This window comes from Malania oleifera, chromosome 13 (genome assembly GCF_029873635.1).
Source record: "Malania oleifera isolate guangnan ecotype guangnan chromosome 13, ASM2987363v1, whole genome shotgun sequence".
Taxonomy (NCBI): domain Eukaryota; kingdom Viridiplantae; phylum Streptophyta; class Magnoliopsida; order Santalales; family Ximeniaceae; genus Malania; species Malania oleifera.
Genome location: NC_080429.1, coordinates 71,927,538 through 71,950,446, shown reverse-complemented (window position 1 = coordinate 71,950,446; position 22,909 = coordinate 71,927,538). Strand labels below are relative to the sequence as shown.

At 36.7% G+C, this 22,909-nt stretch overlaps 1 protein-coding gene across 2 annotated transcripts in view; it reads left to right on the top strand.

The window, feature by feature from the left end:
* Positions 1 to 22,909, top strand: part of LOC131145463 (zinc finger protein BRUTUS) — a 128,608-nt gene that overhangs the window by 57,527 nt on the left and 48,172 nt on the right. For both annotated transcript variants that reach the window (XM_058094549.1, XM_058094550.1), the window contains exons 3-4: positions 4,990 to 5,184; positions 5,314 to 5,675. In XM_058094549.1, the coding sequence (XP_057950532.1) occupies positions 4,990 to 5,184; positions 5,314 to 5,675 (557 nt within the window). The remainder of the gene's footprint in view (positions 1 to 4,989; positions 5,185 to 5,313; positions 5,676 to 22,909) is intronic.

Here is a 22,909-nt window from a genome sequence, read left to right as displayed (position 1 = left end):
AGTTGGATCCTCATGCTGTAAAATGTGTATTTCTAGGCTACTCATATAATCAAAAGGTTTATTGTTGTTAAGGTCCTATGCTGCATCGCTTCTTTATTTTTGCCGATGTTACCTTCTTGGATTCTACACCTTACTACACTCAGTCCTTCAGTGCTTCTGATCTTAGTGAGTCTCTTCCTCTATGTAATCTTCCAAATTTTAGTTTTTTGTCCTTGTTGAATCAACCACTATATCTTCATGTAGTTTGAGTCCTTATTGATCGTCCTAATTTGCAAGTGTGTTCACGATGGTGGTTCCAAGGAAGAGAGTCCCCTCGGTAAAACGCACATGTACACAACATCCCATTTCCAACTATGTTTGCTATGACTTCTTAGCACCCTCCTCTTATTGTTACAACTTTATCATCTGATGTCCTTCCTAAATCTATATCAAAAGCCTTAGCCCACTCTGGGTGGAGGAATGCCATGGTTGAAGAGATGAATGCTTTATAAGACAATGGTACTTGGGACTTGGTATCTCTTCCTCCTGACAAGTCTGTGGTTGGTTTTTGCTGGATATACACTGTGAAAGTCAACCCTAATGGTTCTATGGCTTGTCTAAAGGCATGTCTTGTTGCTAAGGGGTATACTCAGGTGTATGGTTTGGATTATTCAAACACTTTTTCTTCGGTTTCCAAACTTACATAAGTTTGTTTGTTCATATCCTTGGCTACCATTTGTCATTGACTTTTGCATCAGTTAGATGTGAAGAATACCTTCTTGCATGGTGATCTTGAGGAGGAGGTCTATATGAAGCAACCATTTGGGTTTGTTTCTCAAGGGGGAGTCAAGCTTCGTGTGTCGGCTCAAGAAGGCACTTTATGGTTTAAAATAACCTCCTAGAGCATGGTTTGGTCAATTCAGTGTTGTAGTACTTGAGTTTCCGTGTGCAGTGGATCACTTTGTGCTTTATCGTCATCCTTCTTTGAGTATGATCCTTTTTATTGTGTATGAGGATGATATCGTTATTATAGGTGATGACGATAAAGGTATTCAGAATCAAACATTTTCTATAGACTTCAAACCAAAGATTTGGGACCTTTGAAATACTTCTAGGGTGTAAAAGTATCTAGATCTCGTATAGGAACTATTTTGTCACAGAAAAAGTATGTTCTTGATCTGTTGGATGAAACTGGATTGTTGGGATTCAAACCGGTTAATGCACCCATGGATCCTAACAACAGGTTAGTGCCGGATCTGGGTGATTTGTTGTCTAATCCTTGACGATACTTGAGACTTGTTGGAAAGTTGAATTCTTTCATAGTCACTCTATTGGACATATCTTTTGGAACAAGTATTGTGAGTCAATTTATGGATTCTCCAAGGACAAGTCACTAGGACGTAGTAATCCAATCTTGAGGTATCCCAAAGGTGTACCTAGGAGAGGTATTTTATATTGAGATCAAGGTTACACTCATATTTAGGGATATACAAATGAAAATTGGGTCAAATAGCCTTCTGACCAAAGATCCACAAGTGGGTACTATATCTTGGTTGGTGGTAATTTGGTTTCTTGGAAGAGTAAGAAACAAATTGTGGTTGCCAAGTCAAGTTCTGCACACTACTTGTGAACTTTTTTGGTTGAAGAACATGTTGGAAGAATTGAGTTTTCCACATTCTCAGTCTATGGAGTTGATGTGTGATAATCAAGATGCTCTTCATGAGCAAAAAATATCCTTTTTGTTTAGGAGAAACTTGTGTAGAAGCTCATTACTACCACTCATGTGAAGTCTAATATGCAGCTTGCTGATTTGTTTTCCAAAGCTTTGGGGTGTGCTCGTGTTAAATTTATTTGTAACAAGCTAGGGGCATATGATATTTATGCTAAATTATTTTCTGAGTGGGGGTTGCAATATTCGATTTTGGGAAGACCTTTGGTTGGGGAATGTTGTTTTGTCCACCTCTTTTCCTTGCCTATTTCGTTTGAGCTCAAGACAGGATGGATCTATTTATTATTTTATTGTAGAGCTGAGTGGTCCTTCACTTTCATAGGATTTTCACTTTTGGAGATTCTTGAATGCAGGGAGACGAAAGAGTTATCCTCTTTGCTAGTCTTGTTGAATAATTGTCGAGTCTCTCTAGAAGCTGATAGCCGATCTTGGTCCTTGAATCCTTAGATTCCTCAGGGTTTTTATTCCTGAAAATCTTTTTGTGAGTTCTTGAATAGCACTGATTTTTCTTTTCCTCTCTATAAAACTATTTGTAAGGCCAAAGTACCCCTTAAAATCAAAGCTTTTCTTTGCTTGGTTGTGCTTAATAGGATCAACACCAATAACTCGTTGCAGATTAGGAGACCGTTGAAGGCTCTCTCTCTCTGGAAGTATGTGTACTTTGTTTTTTTAACTGCTCTGAAACTGCTCTGCATTTTTTATGCATTGTGATCTTTCTTGGAAGATATGGAACAAGTTAATTATTTTCTGGAGTGTTGGGTTTCTCCAGAGACAGTGGACGTGTTTTTGGCAATTGATTTTGTCAGTTTTGGTAGGAAAAGGAAGGTAAAGAGTTATGAAAATATGCTTATGCTGTCTGTGCAGTATTTTGGGACCTGTAGATGGAATGAAATGCACATATTTTCTCAGGAAAGAAGCTTTCATTTCTGTTGGTTTGGGAGAAGATTCATCATTTGCCTTCTCTTTGCTGTGTGTGGTAATGGGAACTTCAAGGAGGTGTGTTTTTTGGATATTCAGTTTGATTGGCATTCCTTGTTGACTTGTTAGGGCGTGCTGATTATTCTGGGTTGTTTTCATACTTTTTTAGTTTTTCCTTTTTGCTTTTTTTGTGGTAACGCTGAGTGTGGAAAGCAGATGTCTTATTCTCTTGTTTGTACATTCTTAATCTATCAATGAATTTCTTTTGTTATAAAAAAAAAATAATCCTAAAAGACCATTCAAAAATCCGATTTATATGATCGTCGCCCAATAGCATCTAGAGACGCATCTGTTGATGGGTATAGAAGATCTATTCATGTGTTTAAAAGATGCATCTTTTAATGTGTCTACTATATGTGTCTATTGATAGGTTTGTTAGATGTGTTTGTAGACACATTAGTTCAAGGTATAATTATAGCATAAGCATCTCTAGACTTGGTCAGCATTTTGGAAATAATCAAAATACATAGTGTCAACAATTTCCCTGGTATCAAGAAGCTTGATCCTAATGCTCTACATACTTAGGTCGAAATTGCAAGTGGATTCCCAGATTCAGCTCTAGTGTCATCTTTTAGCTCTCTCTTTTTCTGAGACTGGGAAGACTTACAATTGTAGTCTCAAACAGTGCAATGCTTGTCTTCAAAGCAGATTCATGGCAGCCAAGAGGAAAGAAGCAGTAGTTTCGGATAAGTTAGAGGGAAAGAGAAACAATTGAAATGTTAGTTTAAAAAAAATCAAGTTGTTTGGCTGTTGATTCCATAATTTTAGAGGTGGTCGTTTTTCCTGTAGAGGAAAGGACATTTAATGGGTTGTTGCAATGGATGAAAGGCGAGGAGGTTTCTCTAAGAATCAAAATTCTTGTGAGGATGAAATTCAGGGTAATATTGTTGGTTTGGGGGAAAATACTACTGGCAAGGAGGCAGATTTTGATGAATATAGGGGTGAAAGGTTTATGCTCGTTGAAATGCCATGCATATGGGCTTTGAGATGAGGAAAAAAGTTTGAAGCAAGATTCTTCTAGTGAGAAAAGAAAAAAAAAAAAAAAAGTTCTAAAGAGAGACTCAGGCAGTAGTTTAAGTATGGAAGAGCCAATTGTTCAGGAGGTTGCTCTACTAGTGAGAGGGTTTGCATTTGCAAGGGAAAAAAAGAAGTGAGGGAGATGTTTTGGACAGTAAGTGTAGGGATTAACTCTTTTGGATGTCATGGGATTTCGCTTTTGAACAATAATTGAGAACCGAATGGTTATGCTTCTGACTCCTACATATTCTTAAGGATTTAGTGTATGTACCACCACCTCCAATTGAAGGATTATAGGGGATTAATATTTTTGAAAATGATGGTACAGATAAAATGCGCAAATGGGTTATGATGGAATTTTACCTTCTTCTATAGAGGATATTTCTAGGAAGGATCTTCAGGCTCAGATTTTGATGGATAAATTGGGCATACAGTTCTCTGGTATTGGAGGAAACAAAATCCATATTAACAGTGGTAAAATTAAGGTGAAGAAGGGTTAGAGAGAACTAAAAATTTGAAGTGTTCAGTGATAAGATGGGAAGAGCTTAAAGAGGGGTTTTCTTGGTTAATTTTCTTGATTTTAATTTTCTTTTTTGAGTATTTCGTATCTTCGCCTATGTTGTAATCTCTTTCTCTATCTATATCTATATATCTTCTTCTTTTATATATATAAAAAATCATAGTCCTTCTAGTCTTGCTTTTTAACAATTAGTATCCTAGACTGAATATACTTACCAAAATGTAAGATAACATGCACATATACCTTCTCGCTTTTAATGCATGCTGATTTGCATTTGCATTTATGTGAAAAGATCTGTGAGATACTGTGATAATTGCAGAAAGAAAACCTATAGACAATGTTTTATTGCTTTTTACCTATTCATTTTGAACAATTTGAGCTGTTGTTTTCAATACCCCTAATTATCAGTTTTTTTATTAAGTACTAATTACAATAATTATTGATAATATCAACTTTAAAAAATTTTGCATCATTCACCTCCACTTAGTCCACATGGTTCACCTCCCTGTTTTGCTTTGAAGGACGAGGTTCCATTCCCCCCTTCGGGGGCTTTATTGTGACCTTCGTAGCATTTGTATATATTTGTACATATTGGGTGGTTGGGTGTGGTCATGAGCCTTGTGGGGACCTTGTACAGGTGTGCGCAGAGACGGGCTGAAAAAAAAACAAATTTAAATTCCAAGAAAGTATGTGCAATGATAGTTTTTAATGTCTTTAATCATAGGAGAAATAATTAAATTAAACTGATTCTCTTTGATACTGTCAGGTCTTCCCACTGCTTATTGAAAAGTTCTCATTTGAAGAGCAGGCATCATTTGTCTGGCAGTTTTTTTGCAGCGTCCCTGTAAATATGATGACTGAGTTCATTCCATGGCTTTCATCTTCTATCTCACCAGAGGAATATCAAGATATGATGAAATGCTTATGCAAGATAGCACCTGAAGAAAAGCTTCTCCAACAGGTAAGGAGTCATTCTGAACATTTGTTCCTTTAATGATGTGTTTTTACTGACTATGTGAGTTGATTGCCAATTTTATTTTCTATAATGTGTATTTTCTGACTAGATGAGCTGATTGCAACTTTTATTTAGGTTGTGTTCTCCTGGATAGGAGGAAGAAAAAGTGCCAACCCTGCACAGAGTCACAAAAATCATCCGCTCCAGTGTTGCAATGATTCTGGTGTGAGCGCATCAACACGTCAAATGGAGAAAGAAAAGTGTGCATGCGAGTCTTTCAAAACAGGGAAGAGGAAATATATGGAGTTTAGTGATGTTTGTCATGTCTCTGGAGGGCAACCTATAGATGAAATATTGTATTGGCATAAAGCTATAGCAAGAGAGTTGAATGAAATAGTTATGGAGGCTAGGAAGATAAAACTTTCTCAAGATTTTACAATTTTGTCTGGTTTCACTGAAAGGTTGCAATTCATTGCTGAAGTTTGCATCTTTCACAGGTATTCCTTTTGTTGTTTTTTTTGTTTTATTGTGATGTTTGTGAAGCCTTGGTTAATTTTCCTTTCCGTTGGCTGCTGTTGTTGCTTTTCATTTGGAAGAACACAGGTATCAAGAAATTCCTACTTAATCAAAAAAAAAAAAAAAGAGTCTAGAAATTCATTCTTGTGAATCTTGAGGCTTTTTAAACTTTGTTTTATGTATTTTGCTTTTCAATTTTTATCATTTTTACATTTCCACCCATTGTTTATCTTGCATTCAATATTTTCTAATGTTTCTTGCCAAACAATCTTTTCTATTTTTTTAATATAATTTAATATTAAAAAGTTATAGTGTTTACGTTGTGCCGGGCACCCCACTTGTGCCAAACACTAATACTACAACTATTGCTATTGAATATACAAGAAACTAAAGCAATGCAGAAACTAATAATAAAACAGTAAAAAGAACAAGACAAGAAATTAACGAGGTTCGGTATAGAATTACCTACGTCCTCGGGCACTGACGATCAATCCACTACTTCTTGACAAACAACAACTTTGAGGTGTGTTTTACAAATGAAGAGTTGAGCTCTTTATATAGCTTCAACCTCAAGTCCAAAAAACACTTCTCTCCAATGTGGGACAAATAATACAAAAAATTCAAAACAACTTTTTATAGCAATGTGGAACTATTCTACCAATGTGGGACAAAAAACAACAAATCTCCACCTTGACGATAAATTCAACAAATTTTTCAGTCACCAACATTTTCTAGAGTTCCACATCATCGGCGCCTTCCAAAATTATTCAGACTTGTAGGATATTGATCAAGTCCAAACAAAACGAAACTGAACGTCAGTGTGCTTCATTCGTGCATGGTAGACTTGGTTCTTTGCCAAATGAATAGCACTCTGGCAATCACAGAACACAACAATGTGCTTCTGAACAACTCCCAAATTTTCAATTAAACCCTACAATCAAATAGCTTCCTTAACAGCCTCTGAAGCTGCCATGTACTCTGCTTCTGTTGTCGACAAGGCAATGGTAGACTGTAAGGTAGACCTCCAACTCACTGGACCATTAGCAAATATAAAAACATATCCAGTAGTTGATCGACGTTTATCCAGATCACCTGCAAAATAAGAATCCACATATCCAACAACACGTTGATCAATAGTATTATTTTTCTCAAATACTATACCAACATCAATCGTATTCATACTATATCTCAAAATCCATTTCACAGTTTGCCAATGTCCTTTACTCGGATCAGGTATATACCTGCTCACCATACTAACAGCTTGTGAAATATCAGGTCTAGTACAAACCATTGCAAACATCAGACTACCAACAACACTAGCATAAGGAACTTGTGACATATACTTACGTTCCTCATCTGATTTAGGAGATAAAGCCGCACTAAGTTTGAGAAAAGGAGTAAGAGGAGTGCTTACTGGTTTTGACTGCTCAGACATGCCAAAACTCTGTACTGCCTTCTTCAAATACTGTTTCTGAGACAAACTAACTCTTCCTCTCATTCTGTCTCTGCGAATCTCCATGCCAAGTATCTTCTTTGCTTCACCAAGATCTTTCATCTCAAACACTTGATTTAACTGACTTTTTAACTTGTTGATTTCTTCCCTATTCTTTGAAGCTATCAACATATCATCAACATACAAGAGTAAATATATAAAAGATCTATTTTGTAGTCTGCGAAAATAAACACAATGATCATGTTTATTTCTGATTTACTTCTGGCCTATCATAAACTGATGAAATCGTTTGTACCACTGTCTTGGAGACTGTTTTAAACCATACAACAATTTACCCATTTTTCATACCCAATTTTCTTTTCTAGCAACCTGAAATCCATCTGGCTAAAAATGCAGTCTTTACATTGAGCTGAACTAGTTCAAGATCAAATTGTGCTACCAAAGCCAACAAAATTCGAATGGAAGAATGTTTAACAACTGGACAAAATACCTCATTATAATCAATGCCTTCCTTCTGTGCGTAGCCCTTAGCTACCAATGTAGCTTTGAAGCGAACATTATTTGTAACTGGAAATCCTTCTTTCTTTACATAAATCCATTTGCAACCAATTGCTTTCTTACCCTTGGGCAGCTAGGCTAGCTCCCAAGTCTGATTCTGATGAAGAGACTGCATTTCTTCATCCATCGCTTTTTTCCACTTGTCTGATTCAGAGTTCCTTATTGCTTCTTTGAAAGTGTAAGGAACATTATCATCCACAACTAGAAATGCATAGGCCACCATATCAGTATACCGAGCGGGTTTTCGAATTTCTCGTCTTGACCTCTGAGAAACAATTGATTCTTGTTGCTGTGAAGATTCTCGAATTGAAATCTCTTCTTCTTGTAAACTATTTCCCACCGTAACTGGAGAGTTACCTTGTGTTGTCTCATTTCTCACTGGGTTTCCTGAAATTGTCTCAACCTCTACCTGTTGTTGAGCACCACTGGTCTTCTCTTCAACTCGTGACTCCTTGCGTATTGTTTTCTTCATCATCGCAAGTTCATCAAAAGTCACATCCCTACTTAAAATCATTTTTTTCGTCTCTGGACACCAAAGACAGTATCCTTTGACTCCTGCACTTATCCCCAAGAATATTGCTTTCTTGGTTCTTGGATCCAACTTAGATTCTTTGACATGATAATAAGTCATAGTACCAAATACATGTAAAGAATCATAATCACTAGCAGGCTTTCTAGACCATACCTCATAGGGTGTTTTTCCCCCTATTGCAAATGATGATAGACGATTGATGAGATGACACGCATATCTAACAGCCTCTGCCCAAAACCTTTTTTCTAACCCAGCATTAGACTACATACATCGAACTTTCTCCAGCAAAGCCCGATTCATGCGCTCTGCCACCCCATTCTACTATGGTGTATCTCGAACTGTGAAATGTCAAGCAATACCTTCATCTTGACATACCTTCATAAACGGGTCACTCGTGTATTCACCACCATTATCTGATCTGAGTCGTTTAATCTTTCTGCCAATTTGAGTTTCAACTAATTTTTTCCACTTAAAAATATCACACTTCATTTTTATGCTTCATAGAATACACCCAAACTCTTCTGGAAAAATCATCAATAAAAGTAACAAAATAATGCATACCACCCAACGAAGCGCTTTTTGTGGGCCCCTATACATCTGTATGGATGTAGTTTAAAATACCTTCAGTCTAGTGGATTGTAGTGCCAAATTTCACTCTAGTAGTTTTTCTTAGAATGCAATGCTCACAAAATTCAAGTTTGCACACCTTTGCACCCTTTAACAAACCTCGCTTAGCTAATTGTTGTAAAGATTTTTCTTCTGCATGTACTAATCGCATATGCCATAACTTGGTTGTATCTGAACCTGCATCTTTCTCAGAAACAACAGTTGTTGAGCTAATAACTGTTCTATCTTGTAAATAATACAAGTTATTTTTCCTTATTCCTTTCATCACCACCAGCGCAATTGATTTAATCTTTAAGGTTCCATCTTTCAAAGTGATAATGAATCCTTTAGATTCTAAGGCACCCAATGAAATCAGATTCTTCTTTAGGCTTTGAACATACCTAACATTAGTCAAGGTCTTAATAGTTCCATTTTGACATTTCAACTGTATTGATCCTATTTCAGTTGTTTTACATGTATTATCATTTCGCATAAAAACAACCCCACCATCTAATTCTTCAAATTTAAAAAACCATTCTCTATTGGGACACGTGATAGGAACAACCAGAATCGAAAATCCACTCACCAAAATAATGTGACGAAGATGTTCCAACAAGAGAAAAATTTGATTCACTTCCATCATCATTGGCTATATTGGCATTAGAATGTGTTTTTCCCTTATTCTTCCGCTGTAATTTAGGGAAATCTTTCTTCCAATGCTCTCTCTCACGACAAAAGGCGCATTTATCTTTAGCAGGTCTTCCATGAGATTTACTCTTCCCATGAGATTTACTCCTCCTTCCAGGCATACGACTCTGAGAACGTCCCCTTATTGTTGGTGCTTTTGTTGTTTCCTTATGGACCCTCTGATCCTTCTTTCTGCATTCAGTACTAATCAATGCAATACAAACAGCATCATAAGTAACTTTATCTTTCTCATACAATAAAGTGGTGGTTAGATGTTCATAATCATTAGGGAGAGAATTTAGTAACAATATGACTTTATCCTCATTTTCACCTTTTCATCCAAATTTAACAAATCGGCCAAAATTTTATTAAAAGCATTTATGTGGTCATTAATCGAAATACCTGGTTGATACTGAAAGCGAAACAATTTTTTTTCAAATAGAGCCGATTTTCCAAACTCTTGGTCATAAATGTATCTTCCAATGTCTTCCACAATTTCTTTGCTGATGTCTCCCTCATAACACAATATTTCTAATTTTTAGCGAGACACAGACGAATCATACCACATGCCTGACGATTGATCTTTTCCCAATCTCTGTCACCCATATCTACTGGTTTATCATCCAAAATAATATCTAATTCTTACTGATACAAAATGTTCATCACCTCACATTGCCATATACCAAAATTATTGGTACCATCAAATTTCTCCACTTCAAACCGAGTATTAGCTATCGCCTTCGATGATGATGTTGAAGCCGAAGGGGCTGGAGTTCGTGTGCACAGAGTTTCTTTTACTGCTGCACTAGTTTCTCCCATTTTCTATATATTCAATAGCAGCCAAACAGAGCAAAAGGCCTAGGATGAATAGTACGTACCAACTGTGTCTACTCTGTTTTATCTTATGAATTTCCACTTTGACCAGGCCGACCTCCAGGGAGCGACTGAGCCACAATGGTCTCTAAGCACTCGCTTAGACAAGGTCTTTCTTAGGCATCAAATGTGGAATCAAGGATCCTAACAAAGGAACACCTCCGTATCGACACTAGTCAACCTAGCTCTGATGCCAATTGTTGTGCCGGGCACCCCACTTGTGTCAAACACTAATACTACAACTATTGCTATTGAATATATAAGAAACTAAAGTAATGCAGAAACTAATAATAAAACAGTAAAAAGAACAAGATAAGAAATTAACGAGGTTCGATATAGAATTACCTACATCCTTGGGCGCCGACGATCAATTCACTACTTCATGAAAAAGCACAACTTTGAGGTGTGTTTTACAAATGAAGAGTTGAGCTCTTTATATAGCTTCAATCTCAAGTCCAAAAAACACTTCTCTCCAATGTGGGACAAATAATTCAAAAAATTCAAAAACCACTTTTTATACTAATGTGAAACTATTCTACCAATGTGAGACAAAAAACAACAGTTTATTCTCGGTCAAAATATTAAGCTATTTTTCTCATATGTAAAAATGAAAATCAGAATAATTTTATTAGAATCTAACCTTGATATCCACTCCCAACAAGTTAGGGTCATATCTTCCATAATAATATGACCTTGTTTTTATCCCTTGATCTCACTTGAAGAATGGCCTGCAATGGACGGAAGTGTGATTATCAATCTCTCCTGAAGCAGTTTTCCATGCACGTGCCTTACTTGCGGTTGTTGTTGCACAAATCCATTTGCTGCTAGGGTGATCAAGCCCTGCACACCACCACCAAAGGAAAATGCTGTGGGTGGCCCTGGGCTGCCTCTAGGGACCTCTTCAATGCTCAAGTTAGAGAAGGCAATGAGAATGTTGGGAGAAAAGCCTCTTCTCAATTCCAGTCATGAGTTTATACATGAGGGTTTATTGGGATCAGCGCTAGAGTTGCCAGATTTTCTAGTGCAGCTAATTGATTCAGTTACCTTCATATTCCCTTGTTACATCATGAGCTTTTTACGAGTCTCCAGTGGCCTTTGAAGATGTGTTCTTGGGTGGGTTGGTCTTGAGGAGAGCGTGTGAGGATGGAGGAGGAAAAAGCTTTGTTCCTTGGTCAGGCAAGAAACCTAGGGGTTTGAGTGAGGGTCTTGACTTGGGCTGGTCAAAATATCTTTATCAATGCTGTTATGGGTCTTCTAGGGGCCTGCATTGTAGGCTTACTGCTACACCAGCTGTCTTGACCTCCCCTTCATCGAGCAGCACTTAGCATGGTGATGCAGGGGCAGCATCAAGGTTCTGCAGCCATGGGAGAATTTAGAAGAAATAGAAGAAAGGAAAGGGAAGGGAGGAGAGAGGAGATACAAGGGGAACTCACGTTCAATTCCAATTCACATTCATCAATAATTAACTTACAACATGGCTTTCACACGCTATTTATAAGAAAGCCTAAACACATACCCCTAAAACTACATGAATTATAAACAAACCCATACTTTACATAAATATTACAAACAAGCCCCCAAAATACACACAATACTATACTAATTAAACTAAATACATAATAAACTACTAATTAAACCCAACAATCCCTTAACACATTTCTTCTTATTTCCTCTCCAATATGGCTCTTCCCAAGGTCTTGCTTCTTTTCCTACATCACCTCTCCCCAGTTAGATAAAATTCGGCCTCAAATTTTGAAGTGTTGGAAGACCAGAATTAAGAACAAACTTGGATTCTTTGAAAGCCAATGCTTGAATAAGACAAGAAACCATTTTCCATTGGCAGCATCATAGACTTGACTTGAGAATTAGCATCAATGAACTCTTCAGGGATGACAAACTCTACAATAGCAATGTTTGAAAGACTTTGGATGTCTTCAAACACATTCATTGCCTTAGTTGTAGTGTCTTTAATTTGAGTTGCTTTGACATGATCAATAATTTCAGATTCTTTGTCTTGGTTAATTGGTAGATCAGACTTCAAAATGATTTTCTTCCATTACAATGGAAGACATGTGTTCTCAAGCCCTTTAATCACACCCAAATCATCCAACCAAGGAGAACCAAGGAGTACGTGGCCAATCTTCATAGGTAGGAACCAAACATTAGCCAAATATTCATCCATTTGGATAGGAACCAAACATCTCTCGCAAACATGTATAGTGGAGTAATCAACCCAAGATATCACATAAGGCTTTAGGTGAGGTTGCGAATGAAGCCACATTCGAGTGACTCCATTTATGGAAACCACATACATTTTCCATCATGATGATTTTGCAAACCTTTTCTCCACATTTGAGAAAGGTGATGAAAAGCTTGAAATTGTGCCCAAAGTTTGGCAAATAACATTCCTTTTTTATATAATTTGTCACCATGTTGCTGAATTTATGCATATATATGCTGCATCTATATATCATTAATAGCCCTTTAACACAATTTCCCACAAGCCTTATTCCCAGTTTCTTAAAAACTATCTTCAATTTACCTTGTTATTGGTTTTCCGGCTGAAATTTAAAAAATATACAAAGAAAACTCACAAATTACAGCAACAAAACCTGATTTTTTAATACTGAAGTGACAATTTTTAGGATTTCGTGCCAAAAATAATTGCGCTTGCTTGCAATGTAGTTTCCACAATCAAAATATCTTGCCGCATATCAAAATATCATGGAGAAAACACCAATTTTTCATTGTGGGAACCTATTTCTTGCGATTCTGACAGCAGGAAGTTCAGCAGAATCCTCACTTGCAGTAGCCAGCGTGTGGGGTGCGTGAGTCGCTGGAGGCGACCATCCGGCAATGATTTTCTGGTGAGCAGTAGATTGAAGGGTGGTGAGCCGAATGGTGGTGGTGATGGTGTGTCAAAAAACCTCCAGCAATGGTGGATTTTGCAGGGGGGCGGCAGCTAAAGAATTTCAGGTGGTGCGTGGGGCTTCATGGCTGGTTAGTTGGTGATGAAGTTTCGAGGGGAAGGGTTTCGGGGGGTTCTATTTTTGGTGGTATGGGTGGTGTTGCAGAATCTAGGCTGAAAATCAGGGTTTCAAAAAATGGGACACATCTGGAATTTCTGGAAAAGTACAGAAACTGCAGAACTGCTTTTCAGTTTTTTTTTTAAACTGAAAATTCAGAATATAGAAGAATCGGAGAGAGAGAGAATCATGAAAGGGAAATAGAGAGAGTAAAAAAAAAAAGAAGGAAGAATGTAGAAGAAGATGAAGGAGAAGAAGAAGACGAGAGAGAGAGAGAGAGAGAGAGAGAGAGAGAGAGAGAGAGAGAGAGAGAACAGGGAAGGGAGGGTTAATGCAGAGCAGAGAGTGAGAGAACAGAACAGAACAGATGCGGAGCAGAAAACCAGAGAATAAGAAGAGAAGAAAGAAGAAGCAACAGCAGATAGGGAGGGAGAAGTTAGAACAGAGGAGAGAAGGAAAGAAGAAGAAGAGAAGGAGAAGAAGCAGCAGCAGAGAGAGATAGAAGTTGCAGAACAGTGGGGAAGAAGAGAAGAAGAGGGGGAAAGATAAGATTGAAAGGAAAAGATCGGGGAATTGAAATGGAAGAAAGAGATCTTGGTTGGACTCTGATACCAAATGATGCAGGGGCAGCATCAAGGTTCTGCAGCCATGGGAGAATTTAGAAGAAATAGAAGAGAAGGAAAGGGAAGGGAGGAGAGAGGAGATCCCGGGGGGAACTCACGTTCAATTCCAATTCACATTCATCAATAATTAACTTACAACATGGCTTTCACACGCAAAAGAAAGCCTAAGCTCATAAAATTACACACATACCCCTAAAACTACATGAATTACAAACAAATCCATACTTTACATAAATATTACAAACAAGCCCCCAGAATATACATAATATTATACTAATTCAACTAAATACATAATAAAATACTAATTAAACCCAACAATCCCTTAACCCATTTCTTCTTAATTACTCTCCAACATGGCTTTTCCCAAGGTCTTGCTTCTTATCCTACATCATGTGGTCTTAAATTTCACAAAATAATCAAATTTTCCACTTTCCACTACTCTTGAAATCAAAATAACAACTAATTTCTGGCTAGAAAAATTTCCATGAATCATTCAAAATTTATCAAACTCCCAAAATTTCAGCAATTTTTCAGAAATTTGACTATGGAGCAAAATTTCCTTGAAGTCAAAATTTGAGATTGAAAAACCTCCAAAATTGAAAATCTCTCTTAATGAATCTTCTATTTTATTGAAAACAAAAGACCATAACAAGAAGGATATGAGCAATTACTTTTATATTTTTGAAATTCTATATACAATTGAACTTATACATTAGTTAAAAACTTTACTCAACCCTTATTTTTCAAAAATCATGGTTTGAAAAGTGACAGTTGCTTGGCTTCTTTCTTAGGTGCCTATTTGTCTCTTGAAACATATCTTTTAGTTGTCCATAGGGTGGCACGTGTCTTTTGGGGGTGGGGTTTTATGTCGCATAACCTCAATTGTTTGATTCATTAATTTGGACTGTTGGGGTGCTCATACATACACTTCTCCCTAGTTTTTCTCAGTACTTAAGGGATCCCTTCACAGTCATAGTTTTGGCTAAGCATGTTTTCTTGCTCAGGTACTTTTCTGTTTAGAGTTCTTCTTCCTTTTGTGTTTTAGGTATGTTGCTTTTCCTTCCTCTTTTTCTTTGTCATGTGTTTCTTCTTCTTCTTCTTTATTTGTTAGATTACCACTTTACCTAAAAACTTAAGTTGATAGGTTGTGGGCCAACAATTTATATCATGCTTTAACACCCCCCACATTTGCAGCCCTACAGCACATGGAGAGATAAACACGCAATAGATAACACCCATTACAAGGACTACAATAATTTTTTAAATACGACACATTAAAGGCGGGCAGCAAGACTTGAACCCAAGACGTCTTGGTAACCAACTTTGGTACCATGTTGTAAAGTTAGAGATGGAGGAGAGAAGAAGAAAAGAAGAGAATAAGAGAGGGAAAGAAGAATAAAGAAAGAGAAAGGAGGAGACAACAGTTTCCTGGAGTTATATGTTAATAATAAAAAATCTTGAAAGGCACAAATACCCCTACTTATACTACATAATTACTAAAATAGCCTATTTCTTCTAACATCATTTATTTATTTTTTTAAAGCTTTATTGATCCTTTGGAAGCATTTCCTAGCCATTATTGACCCTTTTCTCCACTGGCTTAGGCTTTTCGCATTCTTTTTTGGGTCCTCTTGCGGCTTCTTTTAAAGCATCAAGGGTTGTTTCTTATTGCAGGTTTTTTATTTATTTATTTATTATAAAAAAAAAAAAAAAGAGATTTCATTAATAATAGATTTCTCTTTGGAGTAATATTATTAAGATTTTTCTTTCTAAGTATACCTTTCTTTCTCTCCATGAATAAATTAGCTACTACAATGAATTATGGAGAGGGAAGGGGTAGAGGTGGGGGGAGAGGGGGTAAAGTATTTAAATTATGAGGATCATCAGCCAAATAGAGACAGGTTTAGGGGATGGGAGGAAGAGGGTTCTTACTAGGGAAATTTTGACTAGAAGTTTCCAAGATATTGTGTTCCTTCAAGAAACGATATTGGAAAAGGTGGATGGGGTTGGTTAGTATTTGGGAGGGTAGGTGTAAAGAGTGGGATGTTCTTCTCTCTCATGGGGCAGGGAGTATTCCTACCTTGTGGGAGTCTCATTTAGTTGTCAAAATAGATAGTCTTGTGGGCCTTTTTCCTTTGTTAGTTTTATTAGAAGTTATAGGTAGGGGTTAGTGGTGCTTTACAGTCTATGGTCCTACTAAATCTGCACCTTGATCTTATTTTGGGATGATTTATATTTTGTTTATGGGTTGTGCTCCTCCAGATGGGTTATATAGGGTGATTTTATTGTCGTGAGATTTCCTAGGGAAAGAAGGGGGGATAGATAGGATTTATTCAAGTATGAATAAATTTAATAGGTTTATTAGGAATTGTAGGATGAAGGATCTCCATTGGGTAATGCCTAATTTTCCTAGTTAGATTGGGGTGGGGGGTGTTTAGAGATGTAGCTTGTCATTTTGATAGTTTCCTGTTTTCAAGTGAAAGGATAGATTTGGGGACCTTTCTCAAGTGGTCTTTACTAGGCCTATGTTGGATTATTTCTCTATTCTACTATAATCTAGCAAAGTCAAGTGAGATTTGACTTCATTTAGGTTTGAAATATATGTGACTTGGTTATAAGTCTTTTCTCTCTCTTTGGTTAGGAATATTCGGAGGGAGAAGGTTTAGGAGGATTGGGAAGGTTTTAGGTTCACGAAAAAACTGTAAGCATCTAAAACAGGAGTTAAAAAAAATGGAACATTGAAGTTTTTGGGATGTTTGGGTTAAGAAAAGCAACATTTTAGTTGAGCTTGATTTGTTGGATAGGAAAGAAGAAGAGAGTCTTATGGGTTGTGCTAAGACTGGGAAGGTTTCATAAAATAAATGAGTAAGAGAAGAGATAATATTTTAGGAAAATTTTCCATAGGATGGCTTAGCATTAGTGCTTATGCTCCTTAAGTTGGCTTACCACTTTAAAAAATAATTTTGGGAAGATATGGATGGCATTATATAAGCCATACCAGGGACTGAGAAAATATTTATAGAAGGAGATTTGAATGGACATGTTGGAAGGGATAATAAAAGTTATGAGAGGATACATAGAGGATGTGGATTTGGAGACAAAAATGAGCCTGAGGAGATGATCTTAGACTTTGCTTTGTCATATGATTTTAGTATAATGAATACTTGCTTTAAGAAGAGAGAAGAACACTTAATAACCTTCAAAAGTGGACAAAATAGAAGTCAAATAGATATTTTTGAACTAGGAGGGTAGATTGTTTATCATGCAAGGATTGTAAAGTTATTCCAAGTGAAAGTCTAACCACACAACATAGAGTCTTAGTGTTAGATATATGTATTAAAAAATGGAAGAAAAAAGATAAAATAAACCAGTGTAAGAGAACTAGGTGGTGGAACATAAAGGGAGAAAATAGAATAAAATTTAAAGATAAAATGATCAAAGATGGGGATTGGAATATAGAAGATGGGATAGATACAAATACTCTTTGGAGTAGATTAGCTAGCTCTATTAAAAAATAGCAAAAGACATAATAGGTGAATCAAGGGAAAGATTCCCAAATAGCAAAGAAAGTTGGTAGTGGGATAAAGATGTCCAAAAAGCTGAAATACAAAAAGAATTTGGTATAAAACGTGGCAAAAATGTAGAAACGGGGATAACTTTGAAAAGTATAAAGAGGCGAGAAAAGATGCAAAAAAGGTCGTTAGTGAAGCTAAATACTAATCATTTAATAGTTTGTATGATAGATTAGATACAAAAGAAGGGGAAAGAGATACATTTAAACTTGCTAAAGCTAGAGAAATGAATAGTAAGGACTTAGGAAATGTAAAATGTATAAAAAGTGAGGATGATATCATCTTGGTTAAAGACGAAGACATTAAAGAAAGATGGCGAAGTTACTTCAGTAAGTTGTTTAATGAAAACCAAATAGAACGCTTAAACTTAGATTTAACAAATGAGGAAAAGACTAAAAATTTGAGATTTATTCACAAAATTAGAGTTAACAAAGTTAAGTTTGTACTAAAAAAGATGAAAAATAGGAAAGCTATAGGACCAGATAACATCCCAATTGAAGTTTGGAAATGCTTAGGTGATAATAGAATGATATGGTTAACTAATTTATTTAATACAATTATAAAAACTAAGAAAATGCCCAATGAATTGAGGAAAAACACTTTAATACCTATATACAATAATAAAGGAGATATTCAAAATTGTAATAACTATCGTGGAATTAAACTTATGAGCCATATGATGAAACTATGGGAAAGGGTAGTTGAACAAAGATTATCATATGATGAAACTATGGGAAAGGGTAGTTGAACAAAGATTAAGGTTAGAAACGAAGGTCTAGGAAAATCAATTTGGTGTTATGCCTAGGAGATTTACCACAGAAGCTATATGTCTTTTAAGAAGTTTAATGGAAAAGTTTAGGGAGAAGAAGAGGGACTTGCATATGGTATTTATTTACTAAGAGAAAGCATATGATAGGATACCTACGGAAGTTCTATGGTGGGTTTTATAAAAAAAAGGGTGCATGTAGTAGGTATACTGATGTCATTAAGGATATGTATGATGGAGTAATGACAAGTGTAAGGATTATAGATGGGGAAACTCGAGAATTTCCAATCACCATAGGTGTACATCAAGTATTTGCTTTGAGCCCTTATATTTTTGTTTTAGTGATGGACCAATTGACTAAGAGTATTTCCATGGTGTATGTTCTTTGATCATGATATTGTATTAATTGATAAAATTAGGGATGGAGTAGAGGCTGACTTAGAATTATGGAGAGAAGCTTTGGAATCTAGAGGCTTTATGATAAGAAAAAATAAGATAGAATATATGAAGAATATTGGAGACAAAGTTAAACTTGATGATGAAGAAATAAATAGCACTTGTAGATTTTGATACCTTGGATCTATTATGCAAGCTGAAGGAGAAATTGAAGATGATGTAATGCATAGAGTTAAAGCAGGTTGGTTAAAATGGAGAAGTGCTTCAAGTGTGTTTTGTGATCATAGAATACCCTTAAAATTAAAAGGGAAGTTTTATAAGACATCTATAAGACTAGCTATGCTATATGGATCAAAATGTTGGGCGACAAAGAAACGATATCCAAAAAGTAAAAGTTTCCAAAATGAGAATGCTTAGATAGATGAGTGGTATAATATTGAAAGATAAATTAAGGAATGAACATATTCGTGGTAAGTTGGGTGTAGCTCCTATAGATGATAAGATAAGGGAGGGACGACTCAAATGGTATGGACACTTGCAACGTAGGACACAGTGCGCCAGTGAGGAAGAGTGAGTTAGTTACTGTGGGGGGCAGTAGAAGGGGTAGGGGTAGACCTAAAATAACTTGGAAAGAGATATTAAGGATTTAATATCCCTAAATCTGTCAAAAGAAATGGTCCATGATCGCATAAATTGGCAGAAAATGATTCATATAGTCGACCCCACCTAGTGGGACTTAAGGCTTGGTTTTGTTGTTGTATGGCTAATGGCAATGGGAGAAAGTATGATTAGAAAATTGGAGTTGAGAGGGGGTGATTCTTGTTTGATAACTGAGGAGATCACATTTTTTTTATTTTTTGTTTCTTAATGTACTAAGGATTTTGATAGGGCTACATGTGAGGGGCTAGAGTGTATTCATATCATATTTCTAGAGAGCTAGTTAAGTGCATGGAACGGCCATTTATAGAAAATAGGTCAATGCCATTGTGTTTAGAATGCAGAGGGATAAGAATCTGGGTTTGGATGGGTTTATCATGGATCTCTTTCACAAGTGTTAGGAAGTGGTTAGGGAGGCTTTAATGAATATTTTCATTGAGTTCTATTTTAATGGGATTCTTGGCAAGAGCATTAATTCTACTTTAGTCTGTTTGATGGCTAAGAAGAAAAGGTCTATTAAAGTATTAGATTTTCGGCCTATGACTTAGTTACTAGTGTGTATAAGAACATTGCTAAAGTTCTAGCGGATTGGTTGAGTTTTGTGATATGAGATACTATTTTTGAGGCCCAAAGTGCTTTGTGGGGAATAGACAAATTGTGGATGCTATTTTAGTGGCAAATAAGGTCGTTGAGGAAGTTTGTTAGAGGAAAGGGAAGGGGATTGTGCTTAAAGTAGATTTTGAGAAGGGTTATGAAAGTGTTAGTTAAAATTTTCTAGATAAAATCTATATGTGGAAGGGGTTTGGTGATGGATGGAAGACTTGGATGAGGGGATGCCTATCTAATTTCCACCAAATCCTTTCTTCACCTTTCGAAATAGCCGACACCCAACTTTTTAACTGTATTTGTGTTTTTTGGTCTATATTTCACACTTGTCTTGGGAGGACATCTTGTTCTCCTTCATTGTACTATCTGGTGAACATAATTCTTCTATTATATATAAAATAAATAACTAAAGAAATGGAGAACCTAAATCGTGGTTTAAAGCTTTGAGGGTGGTTAGACAAGTGGATCTGCTTTCTTCTTTTTTGTTTATTCTTGTCATTGATGTCTTGAGTAGATTGGTTAATAGGGTTGTTGATATAGATTTTTTAAGAGGGATTCAAGTTGAGGTTGAGGGGTTTCTATTGTCCCATCTTTAGTTTGTGGATAACACTATTTTCTCCATATATATGATTGTAGGGAGTCTTTGTTAAATGTGATTACTATTTTGCAATTGTTTGAGAGGATTTCTGGTTTGAAATTTAAATTTGGCAACAAGTGGTTTAGCTTGTATTAATTTGACTTGGGCTAAATCTTTGGAATTGTCCACTATAGCTAGTTGTGGTATTCTACCGTCACTTTTTATTAAAGAGTGCATTTGGGTGATAATCTTAGGTCAGTTAGGTTTTGGAATTTTTTGGTGAAGGTATCTAAGAGGTTAGATGAAAGGAAGGGTGTCTTTTCTCTCTTGGGGGGCTAGAGGGAGGAGGCGTATCACCCTCATTAAGGCTTGTCTTTCTAGTTTTCCTCATTTTTCTTTGTCTATCTATAGAAGTCTAGTGGGGGTTGCTAGAAATGTTGACAGTCGTATGAGATTTCTTTTGGCTGAGATAAAAGAGGAGGGATCGTTTGGTGAGTTAAGAGTTAATTTTTAGCTCTAAAAAGGAAGGGGTTTGGGTCTTGGTAGGTTGTGTTAAGCTGAAATGGAAACGGAGAAAATATGGAAACGAAGAAAATGGAAACGCCTTGAAGAGGATGAGCTGCAGCGGAGGAGAATGAGCGTGCCAAATTCATTCCATCAAAAAACACAATTATCACGTGCTCAAATAATCCATTAAAACCATGTGTTCATTATCCATTAGAATGCAATAACTTCTTTCCTTCTATATCTATCCTATGTATCTATAAATAAGAACATTTGTATTGTGTGAAGAGTGCAAGTGAAGTGAGTGAGCGAGGAGTGTGAGAGTACTGAAGGTGAGAGAGAGAAAAGTGTGAGAAGAGTTAAGTTGATTGTGTGTCTCCTCCTCTTATTTTTCTCCCAGATTATAGTATATTCGGTATGCTCCGTAGACATAGGTCAAATTAGACTGAGCCACGTAAATTTGGTGTTCTTATTTTGTGTGATTATTTTTCTTGCGTGTGTGATTATTGTTCCTAGATCCCTAACAAGTGGTATCAGAGTTAGATTGGAGCAAAGTTGCCAAATCAGAGCAAAATTTCCAGATTGGAGTAGATTGGAGGTCCCAGGAGCTATATTGTGCTAATTACGTGTCTAAGGAAAATTCTATCTAAGAAAGTGGGACTTAAGCAGTCTATTGTGACCCCCCACTTCCTTGGGAATTTCCCTAGTGTAATTTAGTACAATCATCACTAGGCTCCACTGCCATGTTAGCGGACACGTCAACACTAGGCTCCACTGCCACGTCAGCGCCACATCATCAGTGGGCCTCACTTGCCACATCAGCGCCATGTCATCACTGGGTCCCACCTGTCACGTTAGCAATTTGTTAATTAACGTCGTCAATAACGGCATCAGAATATTCTGTTAAGTGGGAGTATATTCCGTTAAGTTTAACGAAAAGTTGACCAATTTTGACCAGAAGGTTTGACCAAATTTTCTTTTAACGACTTGAACCATTTCTAATGTTTTCAGTCATTCTGAATCCAACCGTACTATCCATTTGAGTTGATTCCATCTCTAGATTGACGAATCGAGATGTTGAACGAAAATAGCTCAAAGATCGAGATGTTTAACGGCACCAACTTCGATTTCTGGAAGATGCAGATCGAAGACTACTTGTTTGGTAAGGAGTTGCACTTACCATTGAAGGGAAAGCCAGATTCCATGAAGGAGGACGAGTGGGAGTTGTTTGATCGAAAAGTTCTCGGAGCTATCAGGATGATGCTAGCAAAGTCTGTTGCGTTTAATATCAAGCACATGACAACCACCAAGTCTCTTATGGATGCGCTCTCCAACATGTATGAGCAGCCATCAGCCACCAATAAGGTACACTTAATGAAGAAGTTATTTACCATGAACATGTCCGAAGGTAAAAGTTTTAGTAGACATGTAAATAATTTCAACGAGCTATCAAAATCAACTCGCCTCGGTTGAAATCAAGTTTGATAGTGAGATCCATGCCTTACTGATTCTTAGTCAGTTGCCTGAGTTGGAAAGGTATTGTCACTGTGATCAGTAGTTCCGCAGGAAAATCAAAGCTGAATTTTGATGAAGTCGTCAGCATGATTTTGACGTAAAAGATTAGGATGTCAAACACTGCTTCCACTTCAAGTTTAGCATTGAATATGGAAAGCCGAGGGAGAGATTCATGGAAAGGAAGCGGGCATGGCCGATCAAACAATCGCGGCAAATCTAGGTCTAGGCTATCCAAATCCAAAAATCCCAAAGGTTCCTAGGGCA